The 16,692-nt window shown below is 36.8% G+C and overlaps 1 protein-coding gene and 2 long non-coding RNA genes across 3 annotated transcripts; 2 read left to right on the top strand and 1 right to left on the bottom strand.

Annotated features, from left to right (window-relative positions):
• Positions 1-589: 589 nt before the first annotated feature.
• Positions 590-3,281, top strand: LOC136252015 (uncharacterized). Its single transcript, XR_010699311.1, has 3 exons — positions 590-836; positions 2,826-2,907; positions 3,191-3,281. It is a non-coding gene; the product is annotated as an uncharacterized lncRNA (long non-coding RNA).
• Positions 3,282-3,322: 41 nt separating this feature from the next.
• Positions 3,323-9,268, top strand: LOC136253272 (uncharacterized). Its single transcript, XM_066045910.1, has 9 exons — positions 3,323-3,416; positions 3,624-3,717; positions 6,429-6,511; positions 7,340-7,434; positions 7,673-7,812; positions 7,860-7,925; positions 8,478-8,524; positions 8,700-8,851; positions 8,900-9,268. The coding sequence occupies exons 2-9, from the start codon at positions 3,634-3,636 to the stop codon at positions 8,938-8,940; spliced, it is 708 nt and encodes a 235-aa protein (XP_065901982.1). The 5' UTR covers positions 3,323-3,416; positions 3,624-3,633; the 3' UTR covers positions 8,941-9,268.
• LOC136253273 (uncharacterized) lies at positions 9,177-10,414 on the bottom strand. The gene is made up of 2 exons (XR_010700043.1): positions 9,338-10,414; positions 9,177-9,278 (listed from the first exon to the last, which is right to left on the bottom strand). It is a non-coding gene; the product is annotated as an uncharacterized lncRNA (long non-coding RNA).
• Between the last annotated feature and the right edge of the window lie 6,278 nt (positions 10,415-16,692).

Genomic DNA, 16,692 nt, shown 5'->3' with positions numbered 1-16,692 from the left:
ATTCTTTCTTCGGGCACGTTTGAGCTCATATCTGAGTAGTCTCGTGTGACACGCTGGGTTTATTAAATTGGCCGCTCCAACGGAAGTCACCACTGCTCGTGAGAGTTTAGGCGCCTTATCGTGACACAGCAGAAATAGTTCAAGACTCAACCTGGGAAAGAGAATAAAATTCGGCGGACTCAGCCGTATCACTGACTAGTACGTACAGTATTCAGCCCACTCACCGCTAGCTACTAGTATTCAATGTGTAAGAAGTTGAAGACTTGAGGGAGGAGAGGAAAGCCACCTAGCTTAAACATGGCGTACATATCATGTCCGTCTGCTTTCAGTTGACGTTAGCTGCCGGACACAATGATATTGCTGGTAAGGTCAGTAGCCTATGGTGGCCGAGAAGGGTCAGCCGCTAGCCGCTTGCAAAGACGCGTCGGCTAAGCAAGTCAGCCGCTAGCCACCTGCAAAAGCCGATTCGGCCAATACAAGCCGCTATCCGCCTGCGAAGCCGCGTCGGCTAAGCGAGAAAAGCCGCTTCTACATTACGTATACGTCCTGTAACAAAATATTTGGTCCGGGTGCATAAACGGTCCGGCCAGACCTTTTATGACAGCATAAATGGTCCGCCCGGACCTTATTTGCCCGGACCATTGGTGCGTTGACATGCAGTCCGTGACACATGATGCTGCGTCGCGTGCCTCCGCATTACAACGTGCTTTATATAGAGCAACGGTACAGAGCGTGTAACTGTTTCCTCGGCTGTTCCGGCAGTGGTAGCTACCTGTCGTAAATAGTCATGGATGCCTCAAATGATCGACCGTCTTCTACGCCGCACCTGGATGCTGGTAAGACTATAGCTACGTACCTTGTTATTGTTATTATCTACTTTACCAGTTAGGCACTGGAGGGTGTATACACAGAAGGCAGAGCCTGTTCGAGGTGTTCTCCCATAGCCTAGGAGCCTAAGAAAATCTTTGAGCTAAATATCCTAAAGTGAAACGGGTGTCTCACAATCGAGGTCACAAATATAATCCCCGACTACCACTAATACGGGCTGAGGTGGGGGAAGGTGGCGATTTGCTTCACTGAAAATTACAATTCCCCACCTACTGGGGAAGTACTAGCGATGCAAACCCCGACCAAGTGTCGACCTGCAAACCCCGGGAATACTGCGGGGAGCTAGGAGGGGATCGGGATTTGTACGGTCATGTGGCATTGATTGGTCTAGTAATGAGTTAGTTCGAGTGGATTCTAGTATGAACGTAGTATCTAGCACCTGAGACACTACTGAAAGCACACACTTTTGCTGTCTGAGTGAATTTCTTTAGTGAAGACAAATCCCCACTAGCTATACTGTATGTCAGGGGAAATTTAGCGATCAATTCCTCCACCATCCCTGACCTTTCCCCACCCTCAGCCCATATCAGTGCATAGTCGGGCATTGCATTGATAGACGCACATTGCCATTATTACCCCATCGTGTTCAGTTCGTGGTCTTTACAACGAAATTTCAAAGCAGTGTACATGTTCACTACTATGAAATCAAAGGCTTATTTTATTTATTTATTATTGCTTTACAACACTAGATGCAAGATTACATTAATGATTGTACAAAAATAGCATGGTGGTGTTGAGGGTGAGATGGCAACATGTGCCAACTGCCCTAACTAATTACTTATACTTTTAACTACTGTACATGTAGACAACATGCAAAATTAAGATGTTTTAAAAGTTGGTACCAAAAACACAAACTTAGCTACATAATCAAAATTTACAGGGCAGGAGAGTTTAGAGCACTTACAACAGGGACACAAGCAGAAACAAATATAATTTTTGCAGTAGACTGGTCGTAATGTCCTGTCATGATCAGTTGTGGTAGGACAGAGTGGGACTAAGAGTTAGATTTTACAATTCAGGTAACTGTCATTCATTGCTCTTGTTGTGACCTTGCTAATTGAATGGGAGTAGACTTAGTACATTTATGGCCACCCCCTTGGGTTGTAAGAATGTAATGTCTCCTAGCAACCAAGTGGTAGTTATGATTGGCAGTACAAGCCATAAACCACTGTATTCCTTAGGCTCCATCCCTTTTCTTTTGGTAGCTAGGACTGACATTAACAAATCACCCACTGTATGGTCTATACCAAATTTTGATTGCTTCTATAGTTTTAACAGTTTCAGCTAGTTTAAAATCAACCTGGCCACCATCCAGTACAGGATACTGGTGGACCTTCAGCATAATTTTGCAATCTGTATAATACTGAACCATGTACATGCATGCTATATAGTGTGACCAAATTTGCGAAAAGGGGTCTTCCACACACATCCAATTCCATAAACTTGGGAGACCATATCTTAGTATTCAAGTAACATATTACACTGAAATTTTCACCATGCATTCAACCATGTTGGTGTTCACTTCTGACCAAATTTCAAGTCAATAGCTCTTTCTAACATGACGTTATAGATTGTCAAAGTTGGCAAATCGGATGTGTGTGGAAGACCACTTTTCACAAATCCGGTCACATATGTTAACTGCCATAATTTTGTGTGTTGAAAAACATGTAAAAGTACATTGTGGAGTATATAAACATAGTTGATGCTAATATTAACTCACATTATATAATGTTAATGTTAACCAATCATGTACCCACCCATTTTGTTCTCTACTCTACCAAAAATGAAACCTGCAAGTTATTATAAGTTGACAGCAGCTTACAATTGTAGACGTGCTTATAGTATACATATTTATACATTGTATACCATTATGCTTAAAGTTTGTACGTTCAAAACTGAAATGCATTTCCTATACCCATTTTAACTTTTTTTTGTAGTAATATATGAATATTTTTACTCTGGAAGACCATACAAGATCATACTAGAACGCTTGAAACGTATACGTGGAGTTAAAAAAAGGTACATGTCGATACTGTATATACGTATAACAAAAATGGATGTACTGTACGCAAGGAAATTTTGACGTCAAAAAAATTTGTCAAATGTTTATAAGCACCCTTAAAAGTACAGGTTTTGCCTATAATTTCTTGATTTTCGTCAACATTTTATACATCAAATCCGCTGAAGTCTGAATTCGTCAAATTTTTCTTACGTCAAAATTTCCTTGCGTACGGTATATATTTCATGTTCATTTCTATACTCTTACTACTGTTCACTGTATACATAATATTATATGTTTTAGCATGTCTTGGCTTAAGCGACAACTAAGACGTTTGAGGTTAAAGAGACGCTGTCCTGATCCTCCTGAAGAATCAGTGAAGACGATTATTGAGGTATTTCATTATTATGATTATTGTTTTGATGATTATATAATTTTTGTAGTCAATAGTAAAAACATCTGATCGGCTACGTGGCTACCGTGCTGTATGGAGGATTTTACACAGAAAATTTAGATTGCGTATTAGAAGGTATGGGTACATAAGGATGCACTCCTATATGTTCAAGTGTAATAACCAGGATATAGGAAGCTTCTTATATAACTATAACCATGCATCATATGTTTGTGGGCAGTGATTTTGTGGAAGCCCTTAAATTTGAAATTACGTACAATACAATGTAGTTAATAAAGAGTGCACTGTTTTTGATATTTGGCAATATGATTTGTTTGATTATAGAGATACAGTGATGAGAATGATGAGACAAATTGACCCATTGGGAGTTGAAGTTCGAAAGAAGAGGAGACTTAAGCGGAGAATATATACTGCAAAGGTTTGTGTTAAAATAGAACTCAAGCATGCTTATGTATAACTCTAGTTTCATAAAGCAAAATAAATATGCGTGACATTGACTAATGATTAGTACTGACTAATGATTAGTACCTACTAATAATCAAGGGACAGTTACTTTTAGTGATTAGCCAAACTAGTTATAGCTCACTGAAACTGTATTACCTTGCTCTGTTTGTAGCTTTTGTATTGTGTAAGATGATGAATACACTTCTTTTGGTACAAAATATAATAATGTAAAATTAATATTTGATTAGACTATTGTTTGATAGTGTAGACAAACTTAAGGGTGCTCACGGCTATTTGAAGCCATAAACATGCAATTTTTGTATTGTTGCTTATATTCACATAATGTATAAAACGAATCCATATGCTACTTACGTTGGAAGTGTTGAAGCTTTATGAAGCGCTTAAATCGAAACTAGTCCTCCATTTTTCACAGTAGCGCACTGGAAACCACGTTGAACAAACTTCAGCTTATAACTCACAACTCTATGTTTGGTATTAGTACACAGTGTACATAGAACTTAAGTTAGTACTAAAAGTGTGCTACACCATTCAAAACCTCATGTTCTCGGTGCCGTAACTCATGAAGCCATAACGTTACGGACAAAATCTAAACATAGACCTCTGGAGAATTTATCAGCGAATCTCCCTACAAAATTTGAAGCCTTCATGGCTATCACTCAAAAACTAGTTTTATTTTTAGTAAACATGTGCAAAGATTGCGTGCGCCCAACGTTATTGATACAATAACCACACAAATTCCTATTGACCGCAACCACCAACTTTTCAAAATAACATGTCATAAACGCTGTTCTAAACACAAAAAGCTCTGATTTCTCTTCTTCACACACAGGAACAGCTTCTTGCTCTGCCTGGAGTTGCCAAGTCGCTCTTGGATAGGTTGCGCTAGGGACGCCATCATCAGCAGCTTGTAACGCCTTGTGATTCCAGCTGGTAACATTGTTCCCTACATAAGCAGCTTACAATTACAATACTAACTACCAGCATACCCTGTCACTCGAGAAAACAAGACACAAACGCATGTCGCCTACAAGCGAAAAGTGCGTTCACACTTGTTGCCTTAAATAACACTTACTTTTAGATTAATTCATGTTAGTGTAACTGTTGATCCATCAGACAATCATTTGCTAACACTTCAGTGACAATTCTGAAGCAAAAAAACACACTATTCTTCCTCGTGTTCTCTGGCGCAAAACATGTCCGCTTAACACGGATACTACAAGTATACGTAGTAATGCCAATTATGATGCAATAACCGCATGTGGTTTCTGGGCTGGCACTTAAACGGCTTCAAATATCAGCGAGCACCCTTAATAATAGAAACTGACTGTTGTATTAGAGTATTTAAAGAATTTTATTTTAAAAGCACTAATGGCATCATAGAATGTGATAATTATAGACTAGAACACTGCCACTTAACTTCTTGGGCAAGGAAAGCTGTTCATTAGCTCTAACAGTGACGTTGCAATACATATATCAGTATTGTTTATCCACATCTAATGTGAACATTAAAAGTTATCACTCAGCGCTACTGTGTAGTGTGTCCAAGTAGTGATCAGTCATGTACAAAAAGAGTATGCCTTGTAGCCATGCAGACTAGGCGCAACAATTTTAACATCAAGCAATTTATTGTCCACTAAGCACAACATAGTTAACTATAAATGTAATTAGTCTATCCATGCATGTTCTGTTATTTCTTAGTCATATATTAAACAAGTGGAATTTGAAGTTCAATTAGGGATCATAGAAATAAAAAGTAGTTGTGATGGAATTAAGGATTAAATGTCCACCACTATTATATCTTCATGTGTAGGCAGCCTCCCTTATTTTGCTATTTCTGTTATCTCCAATCAAAAATTTAAATTCAAGTTTTTGTTTGCTTAGTACTTTTTGTAACATTATTATGGCTGGTGAACCCGAAAGAATGGTGCCATACTTATTGTTTTCATCTAAATTTGTATCCCCCAGCTATCAGTTACTAAAATAATGAAGTGGCCATTGTATGCTTTGTTTTCAACTATGTTTAGCCTGTTATACAATGTTACAAACAAAGAACACTAGGAGAAAGCACCTCTGCAATAAATCCAGGAAAACTGGGTTGATTCCCCTTACAAATATAAGGAAGCCATTATGTAGCACTACTACAAATCAACACCTTGAGCTATCAGCGAAGAGAATTGGAACACAAAGGAGCATCAAAAGTTAAGTTTGCGATGTATGCATTGTATGTGCTGCTGTATGCCAAAGGGTACCTGTTGGGCTGAAGCAACATCGAACAGTGAAAAATCCAGCCTGTATAGCTTTTGCTGTTATTCAGATTTGCATGTCTGAAGTCATCCTTTAGTCAATCAGTCAGTGGAAAATCCCATGAATATTATTTTTTTAATTCATAGCAAGTACTAAAGGTACTGTTTGGCTTGGTTATACAATACCTCACCAATACTGCCAAGGCACCATGAAGATATTGTTTAGCTGGTTTATTGTCAATATTTTTTTGTGAGGAAGTATACACCTCTGTGATCCCTATATACAGTACTGCCATACGGTATATCATACAGTGCATAAACACATATAATAATAATAATATATGTATGTATGCACTTTAAGCACATATTGTAATTGATGTGAAATGTAATATGAAATGATGCACATTGATACATTCTACAGGGTCCTAATTATATCTGGCACTTGGATGGGTATGACAAATTGACACCATATGGACTGTCAATACATGGATGCATTGATGGATAATATATATATATATATATATATATATATATATATGCTATTGTATAGCTAAGGTATGTACAAAGCCATGATCCTATACTTGAGATTGCATAAAGAAAACTTGATTACATTTGATTTTTCCTCAGACTAGTGAAGGCCACGCCCATTTTTCACAACTTGGTTGTTTTTGTGTGCATTCAATTTTTCTGTACTCTGTATGGTCCCAAAATCAGAGAGCATTCTGACCCCACAGTTTACAGTTGCTTGGCTTTTGCTTTTTAAATCTATAGCTGCTACTTCTTTAACCATCAAAAAGCATTGCTATGATCAGCCTATGTATATACACATATAATTTCAAGTTATTCCCATTAGCGGTTTACCTTGTAGCCATGAAAAAAGTTCATTATTATGCGAGTAAATGTTCGCAGCAGAGTGTAAACTTATCAGATTCCTTGTAAACTTATTACGTGAATCTACCTTTATCTGTACCAAATTTTCAAGCATTTACATGTTTGTATTTCATAACAATTTTTGCAAAGTGCCCCATAGACCCTAAGAAAAAACACTGAAAGTTTGCAATTGGCCACCCATATCACAAATAGCTGCAGCAAGTTTAATCAAATTTTCTGTGTGGCCTATACCCTAGCTATAGTGTAAAAAATGGTGTACTTTGGAGATAAAATTATGGAACTGAAAATAGCATTTTCTTTCTTCCTGTTAATATGCACATGGTAAGATGTGCCAGCTTTAATTTCTTGGTTGCATGACACACTACTGTGTGTCATGATATTAAGCAACTAGATCAGCTCCATATATGTGTATTTATTATAATATTATGTACTTAATAGATATTCAAGAAAAATAGTTTGGCTGCATCTTTCTCCTACGAATCATGACCCTAAAGTTATTGCCAGGTATTACTTGGAATGTGTAGAGAGTGCAAGAGGTAAGTAAGTAAGTAAGGCTGTGTATTTTAATAGTTTTAATCTCTTATACTGCTGGTTGTTGATATTCATGTTTTCATGACTACAAGAGATTATCATGCACTCGTCATATTGTGTGACATTAGTAATTGAATTGTTTATGCTTTTAATAGGATAACAACTATTAATACGACTTAGAACTGTAGTAGGATAAAATTGATACTAGTATCAAAGAATGTGAAACTTGTTTCATTGCTATAGGCTGCCCGAGGCTGGTACGTGCTGACCATGGCACTGAAAACTGTGCAGTTGCTAAAATTCACATTGCGTTTAGGATGAATCACACTGATCGATTGTCTGGCTCCAAGAGCTTTATATATGGACCATCAACAGCAAATATTGTATGCTTAATTGTTCTGCTAAATGTATATCTTACTGTGATTTACAGAGAATAGAAGCTTGGTGGTCTCAGTTACGGAGATTTAAGACAAACTGGTGGATTGATTTATGTAAAGTATGCTTGGTATTACTGTATGTATTCCTTATGCACTGTATGTATGCCCTGTTGCTACAATGTCCCATTAGTGTATTTATATGGTTGTATGTGACACTATCCTAGTAATAGTATCATTAGACCCTTTTTGTGGTGGATTTGGTGGATTTTGGAGGTGTCTAAGTTACTTAGACCCTTTTCATGTTTATTACATGCACTTGCACTGGTAGCATTGCAATGCATAGCCACCTGAAAATTAATTTCAGTAATTTTAAACCCATAACTGTTGTTATGGTGGAGTAATGGCTTAATTGTTTCTACTAATAAACACTACATTTCTCTGTTACAAGCAGCTGTCAACAGTGTTAAGGTATTACAGCTACATAAGGGGTCTAAATAACTTAGACTTCAGACCACGTACAGGGGTCTAAGTAATTTAGGCCCTGTAGTAGCTAGCGCCTTCGCTTCACTCAGGTGCCATGACACAGGGCCATTGGGTTACAAAAGCACTTAGACCCCTGTGGTCTGAAGTCTAACTATTACATAATGCTAAAGGATAATTCTGTGTTATAGGGACTTCAATCAGAGGGATTGTATGATAATACCAAAACCATTCACAGGTCAGAGTAAGATGGTTTGAAGTAAAATGTGTGCTAGCTATAGTAGATGGTGAACAAATGCATATGAACATTTATTTTGTTGTGCACAATAACACAAGTACTGTAAGCCTAGAAAGTTTTGATGGTCTACTGTACGTAATAATAATTGTTATAAATATCTGTTTCTACTTTATAGATACACACTTACATTTGTATTTGGGGAACTTCTACAGAAAGATCTTAACGAATTTGTTGCAGAGTGGAATTCTCACCCGATTAGAAAGAACAGACATGCTCGTTCATCACATGGCTGCCCTGATGATATTTACGACATGCCAGTACTGCATGGTGAGTTTAGATGTATATACAAACACGGATGTAACATGTGAATTACAGGGGTGCAAGACCAGCTTCAAGATTTTGATACTAACTTGTGAGCACAGTGCATGTTACATGAGTCAGTATCACCACCAAGATTCTACCCAGATGATTTCAAAACATCTGCAAGTACAATTTTGTACAATGGCCTTGGATTAAATCCAAATGCTATAACGCACTACAATTGTCATAATGTGTACCTTAAATTGGTTCACTTGATTAATTCCTTACTAGACTGTGGCGTAACTATATGTTCAAACTTGTCAATAACTGATTCAAGTGATGACAATGATGATACTGTATAATGAACTGATAAATTTTGCAAATTACATTATGTGACATGAAGTATCCATGGTGACTACAATTAAAAATTGGTCTCTGACCACCACTCCACTACCTTCAAATTAACAACAAGCACACAATCATTATAGCTATACAGTAGTATATATTGCTTACATCCTTGCTGGTACATCTTTTGCTGTGTTTCAAGAGACAGCGTTCAATAACCTTGCGGTATATATTAACAAGGTATGCTGCAATGGAGCCAGCATTCGGGTCAGCTATTTGATTGTAACCATCAAAAGAGGCCCTCTCTTCATCATAATGTTCAGTCTGAATATATAAATAGAATAGCATTTCAAAACATTTTTTTCTCCTGTGCTTATCACAGCTCCTATGTATGTAATCTAGCTTGAACACTACCTATGTATCACAATACAACAATTGCAATTTACCTCTAGACTAATGAATAATGACTTAATGGTGTATACATGCCTAGGCTACAATTGGCTAGCCCTATAGTGATATAATTACTCTCCTTAGTAGTATTCAAAGTGCTTATGAAACTTTGTTACTTATCTGAGTATTAATGGAATTTGCTGGTGTTGTACAATTAACACCTGATACCTGTTTACCCTAAGAAAAGTGCTAAAGGCTAAATATGAAAGTTAGCAATTTTATACATTTAAAACTTTTATCTGTTTCAAACACATCTGTATTCAAGACTCACAATATGCACTTGGAAAACTTAAATAGTAACTTGAAATAGTCACTTTAATAGTTAAACAGATTTGGGGCAAATATATACATGTTTGGTTTGAGTCAAATGTACTGGGAATTTTTGATGTGGTATTGGTATTATGATCTTGTTAACTAGCTAAGAAAACATGGAAACAGATATACTACATACTACAATCATGCATACTATGATTGCCTCCTGGATAATGTAGGCAATCATAGTATATAGTGCTGTGGCCTGTGGTATCGTTAGCTCCACCTCAAGACATTTCTGTTTTCAAGATTTTCATTACGAGGGAAGCCATCACATGCTACCACCAAATCGACACCTTTCACTGTCAGCAAAGATGAATAGGACACAAAGGAGGACACTGGTACGTTTATAAAGAATGCATTGTACATACTGTGGTATGCCAAAAAGCACGTGTCCAACTGAAGCAATGTCGAACAGTGAAAAATCAGCCTGTAGCCTTAGCCATTATTGAATTATGCTTCTCTGATGGCATCAGTCAGTTACTTAGCAAATCACTAGAAAATTCCATTTTTAAAAGTTTTAAAGTATTCTACATACATTTCAAGGCTTGAAAAGATTACAAAACAACACAAAACTTACTTATATGTAACGCGCACGACAAAACTAAGTTTTTCATGATGATCAGTGTGTGGACAAACCCCATAGCGATTTTCATCCTCATTGGAGCTAGGACTACGGAGCAATCCCAAGTTAAACGCGAGTTGTTGTTTTGTGCCAGGGTTCTATTGGGGAATATACGGAGAATTTTTTAATTAAAAAATCTCGGATACTGGAATGCCTAGTAATATAGTTACTGTAACGAATCTAATATTACGTAATATTATTACTACAAGTAACGAAGTTACTAATCTCGTTAGTAATCCACTGAGTAACGCCTAGCCACAACGAAGTAATAAAGACTACTGAATGAGGCTTATTCACCACCTTCTTACTTATAATCAAGATTTGCACATTGTCCAACAACGCAATCGTGTCACATGATAAGGTGGTAGTTTCAAACGTGAGGCTGTGGACACAAAGTAATAATTACAATATGTAATATTATTACAGTTACTTTATTTTATTGGTAACAACTTTTACCATCAAAAATCAAATCAAATAAAATCGTTCCTTTGGAAACATTTCATTGACAACTTCAACCCCACTGATTCTCACAAACTGCATTATCTATGCCCCTGTGGCTCCTGTATAAACAACTCCTTCATGAACTTTGAACATCTCTAGTCCTGATTACTACAGTCAAGTAATTTTCAACTTGTAACTGCAAATTATGTAATTTATAATTCATGTTAGGTGTAATTTGTAAGTTAAGTAATTATAAGTTTACTTAAAGTGTAATTATAAGTAATGTAGTTTGGGTACTGGCACAGGATGCCAGTATTCCATCAGTGTAACAACTCTTAAGTTATCTATGTCAACATGTCAATTCCCCTGTACATCATTGTTGTTTACACTGTAAAGTTTTAAATAAATAATAAATAAATAAATAAATATGTAACTGTAACTAAATAGTTCAGCTGCAAGTAATATGTAATATGTAACTAGTTACTTTTAAAAAGTAACTTGCCCATCACTGATTATTATCCATCAACAGTGACACGTTGTAATCTATCTGTTAATCAGGTGCTTGACTGGATATCACTCTGGTTAACAAACAGATTACAACGCGTCACTATTGATGGTACTGCATCTAAGTAGGTTCGAGTTAAGTCTGGGGTTTTTTTATCTACATAAATGACATTGGATTTGGTGTTTTTCTTCAACATTGAGATTATTTGCAGATGACTGTATTCTGTACCGTGTGATTGACTCCCCAAGAGATACTGAGATATTACAGCAAGACCTAAATCTTTTAATACTGAATGGTGCAAACGCTGGCAAATGAGATTGAACGTAGACAAATGTGTCAATTTACAGTGCTATAGATCTCTTAGTATAGTCCGGTAGATAAAACTTATATCCCGGAAAAAAATGGTATAAAAGAAAGTTTGGTATCATTTTAAAGCTCTTTTCTCATAGAACAACATATCCAAAGTCCCAAAAAATCCCCCTTGGGGAATTTGTTTTATATCAGTTTAAAATTTCCAGGTGTTTTCAATCAGTATGTGCAAAGAACAAGCAGCTGCTAACAATCGTGACTGGATCTGCAAGAACCCCACATGTCAGTACTAGTTCATTTTTTTGTATTTCCATTTTCTTTAGATAGCCAAGGAATGGTAAACTGAAGTTTCAGCTATAGAAGCCAAGCACTTTTGAAGTGACAGTGCTACAAAGTGGTAATAACAGAACTAAAATCAATTTGTACAGTGACAATAAAGAATATAAACTACAGGCACTTAATTAAACGGTCATAACTTATGATTGCAGTCTTCTACCAAGATGCAACTTACATCATCAAATTTTCCATGAACAGGTGAATCCATTGCTGGGTAAGTTTTGTCTTCCAGGCCCTTCCTACAACCATCGCCAGGCAAAATTGACAATGTGAGAACAAAACTATGGTGATCCACTTGTTCAACACAAGGCAGACTAATGCTCATACTTTTTGTCTCCTTGGGGGTACAGACATGAAACAAAGATTTACAAACTCCTATTGCTTTAGGGATCACGATGCTATCAAGGTTTGTGCTGTTAGTACCTTCCTTCATTGAGAAAGAAGCGCTCAAACAATTCCAAAATATTTCACCCAATGGCATTGCATTCATAAATCAGGGGGAAACCACGGCTATTTTACACGATTACACATGAAACTACAAATTGTGACTATAAACTATAGCTACATGTATAACAACTATGATATGACTATAACAACGAGAGTACAATTATGGGGAAAAGGAGGAGTCATCATCCAAACCATGTGAGCCTGATATCATAAAAATAATCCTGGCATTGTTTGTTCAGCATGAACACACTGAAAGTTATTGATGTAAGTTTCTCCTAGCCACTTTGGATGGAACTACGATCAGTAATGGGTCTAAGAATTGATCTCGGAATTGATGGTGCAAAGGGTGTCCTTATCCCAAAAGATTCCAGTGGAATGAAATGACCTCCTCTTAAAAGCTATTACTCTAAACACTGAGTTCAATAGCAGAGACTTGTTCACAAATGATTTGTAGTAATTGTGTTGATAAATTGTGCCCGAATCTGCAAGAATCCCACATGTTAGTGTAAACCTAATTTTACAGTAGCTACCTATAGAATGGAGGAGTTATATTTGATCCTGATTATCAACATAGCTATCCTGCCTATTTTGGTGTCTCTGTCTGCAGTATACTACTCAGTCTGCATATAATCTCCTTCTCTGCTTCCTGTGCTGCCCATGGGGTGGCTGCTGCAGCTGGATAGGTGGCTAAGGATACTACTGAATCAGAAGCATCTGGCTCCTATGAATAAGCAGCTAAAGAAAATTTCTGATCTTTTAACTAGCGAACTGATGTAGACATAGTGTGGCCGGCTAATAGTTTTACTCAATAGGATGCCTCACTCTGCTGCTGGAATTTACACCAGATATAGGTAGTCACCTATCAGTTGCAAGCTTTCTTGCACCTTTTCATTTGGAAACAATTGGCCTAGTGCCTGTCTATAAGATGCTAAAAGACATACTGTAATTTATGGTTGATTTTATTCTACAAAGTTACAGGGTAAGCCTTAGCTAAGACTTCTTAGCATAGTGATAATCGGAAAGCTGTTTTTCAAAATGATAGCATTGTGCACAGTTCTCCTTCACTATACCAGCAACAAAGAAAAGCTGCACATTACATATATAGGTAATCCTGCAAGCTAACATGTTATGTATGTGTAAGTTAGACAGTTTATGCCTCCGCCTTCCATTCAATGATAAGAAGCTACTGCTAGCTCAATGCATTCTGTTTTGACTTAAAGAGCTATGTAAAAGCAGTTAGTTTTGATTACATGCCTTCTGCACTGCAGCATGCTACTGATATTAGCTCCTAATCTCACATTCTCCTGATTACTTGAACTGTGCATTAGTTGAATCATAGAAATTTTGGTTTCACAAACCTTACTTGGATCTCTGAGATCAATTCATGCTGAGATGTAGTACAGATGTTTGGTTATTCAGAGTATATGTATCTCAGCCTTCCCTGGTACCATCAGCTTTTAAACTACGTAACAAAAGCTAATTACCGGCAGCTTTCTTTACAACAGCTGTGTCATTATCATCAGTATCAGGATTAAGAAAACACTTTCAAAACTGCAGCACTCCCTTTAAAGGGTTTGATACTACAGTATGTGCCTTCATCCTTTATATTGCTCACAGTTTGCCACTCTTGAAAGACTGATTTAAATCACAGGTCATATGGTGCCATATTTTACCATAAAATCATTCTGGTCATTTGATATTGAAGATGTACTGACATACTCTGATCTTGAAAAATATTACACACCCTTGCTCTGCAGTTTTATTTGAAAATGACAAAAAAAGCATGATCAATATTTTGATCATTGTGTAGCTATAACAAGATCGGTGCTTATGGTTACATATGTAACTACATTTTTTATGAATGCATCTCACACAGGCTAAAGTTCAATGCAATCATTTACTTATTCGTAACAGGAAGTGAATATCTGTATATTAATGTATTTATCAATATTATTCTCCTCCTCTCCCCTTACAAGAATAATAGAGGGTGATAGTAGCTAGCCATGGCTTCTGAGCCTATGTACATATTATGGTCATAGTGATTATATCGCTATCATGTTCTACTGTATTCAAACAATGCCCCTACAGTAGCCCAAGTATATAAGTGCATGGGGATATGATGCAATGTGCGTAGGGAATCTGATTGTATAATAGTCAAATCCCTTACTATGGTTCCTGGGAGGTGAAGCTGATCACGCATTTACAGTAACACATTTGAAAGACGTGCACTTAGCGGCATGGGTGGGTATTTACCTTGAGACATCCAGTGTCGGAGAGGTACTCACACTACTGTTGACAAACTTTGTATCAACCATTTTGAATTAAAATCATTTATGTCATCTGCCATGTACAGCTATCACAATATACTTTGTTCAGTTTTCCAGTAGGAATGTGCGTGATTGTACAAATGTATCAATATAAAATTTACCATAATCATGTCATGATACCAATATTAAAATATTCATAAGGGCCATCAAAGAGACAACATCCAAACATTACTAAGACAAGGGACTCCATACTCACTAAATCCATTAACAGTGGAGCCCTAGTGTATACACCAATGGAAGAACATGCCCTAAAAATACAGTGGATAGCTGATCAAAGCAATAAAAATCCCAGACATGCAACCATGAAGCAAACCTAAAACTACCAAATACTCATCCCTCACTTAGTGGACAAAAGAAAAGCCAAAGGCTTATAAAAGATAATAGCTTCGTGAGCTAATTGTGATGGGTACATCTAAAAGTGGCATGTTCAATCTCACAAATGTGCTGGCCTTATACATGAGATTTGATATTGTCATGTTTCTTTAAAACAAAATATAAGAGATGAAGTTGTTGGAGGAAGCAAGAGGATTGAAATTTTACTGTTATTCCTTTTTAGAGGTAAAATTGTAATCATAGAGGTTCACAGGAAATTCAGAAACCGTCCTTCATAAGTAGATTAAATGTAGAGTGTACTTTATACGGAGGGTCCTTTAAGCACTGCATGTACATGTACAAACTTATTTTCACCAGCTATCACTTAGACTTGCCAATTCCAAACTAATGCATATGCTCAACCATAGTACTGTGCTTGTGATCCATTTTTCCTCAAATATCAACCCAACAAGTAGGCTGTACCTGGTGTTTACTATTCTATTAGATACCAGCTGTCAACCATTTGTTACAGAAATTACATGCAAACATTTAAACAGTAAAAAAAATTCCCCAAGATGAATTTTTGGGATTTTGGATATGTTATTCTCCATTAAATTCCACACAGAATGATACCAAAACTTCTTTTATACCATTTTTTTCCGGGTACATGACCTTTTTTGCATTTGACTAACGGACTAGTAGTCCACTTCTTATGAGCTATCTTATTGAGAGCCATGTTTGAAAAGTGTGAATCAACATCATTACCTAGGTGTGATGCTTGACAAAACAATGTCCTTTATTTCACATATAAACAACACTGTGTCTAAGGCCTCTACAGTACTTAATTTTATTGATAGAAACCTTTCCAACTGCCTCCAGTCAACTAAAGAAGCTGCATATCTCAGTCTTGTTTGGGAATTTGCCAGCACTGTATGGGACCCCTATCAAGCAGTTGACATTACCAGCGTTAAGAAGATTCAAAGAAGGGCTTCCCGCTGGTTACTAAATGACTACAGTAGATACAGCAGTGTAACATCAATGCTCCAACAATTGCAATGGCCCACCTTGGAAGAAAGACACAAGAAAGATAGACTATCCCTGCTCTACAAAGCTAACAATAACCTTATTGCACTCAAAGTACCACCATACTACCATCAGATGTGCGCATCCTATTCAAACAAGACTTTGTCAATAAACCTCTTTTATTCATCCGTTTACCAGAACATCTTCATACATGAACAGCTTCTTCCCCAGAACAATTAAGGAACGGAACACATTACCATCAACCACAACAACATCCAAATCACTAACTATATTTCAGTCTATCATCTAATCTAATTAACTGTAAATTTTGATCTTTTTTCCTGGGTGTTATCAGCAGAGCTGTCTATAATAAATAAATTAATTAATTATCACCAGTTGCTGGTGCAATTTCAAACACTGAATAATCAGTCTGTAA

Source organism: Dysidea avara, chromosome 4, assembly GCF_963678975.1.
Source record: "Dysidea avara chromosome 4, odDysAvar1.4, whole genome shotgun sequence".
Classification (NCBI taxonomy): domain Eukaryota; kingdom Metazoa; phylum Porifera; class Demospongiae; order Dictyoceratida; family Dysideidae; genus Dysidea; species Dysidea avara.
This window is presented reverse-complemented; position numbering and strand designations above follow the sequence as displayed.

Bases quoted from the DNA above. Each gene is read 5' to 3' on its own strand.
- LOC136253272 (XM_066045910.1), top strand. From the start codon at position 3,634: ATGAGAATGATGAGACAAATTGACCCATTGGGAGTTGAAGTTCGAAAG. The intron at 3,718-6,428 runs GTTTGTGTTAAA...TACATTCTACAG, and splicing joins GGAGAATATATACTGCAAAG to GGTCCTAATTATATCTGGCA. The intron at 8,852-8,899 runs GTGAGTTTAGAT...TGTGAATTACAG, and splicing joins CGACATGCCAGTACTGCATG to GGGTGCAAGACCAGCTTCAA.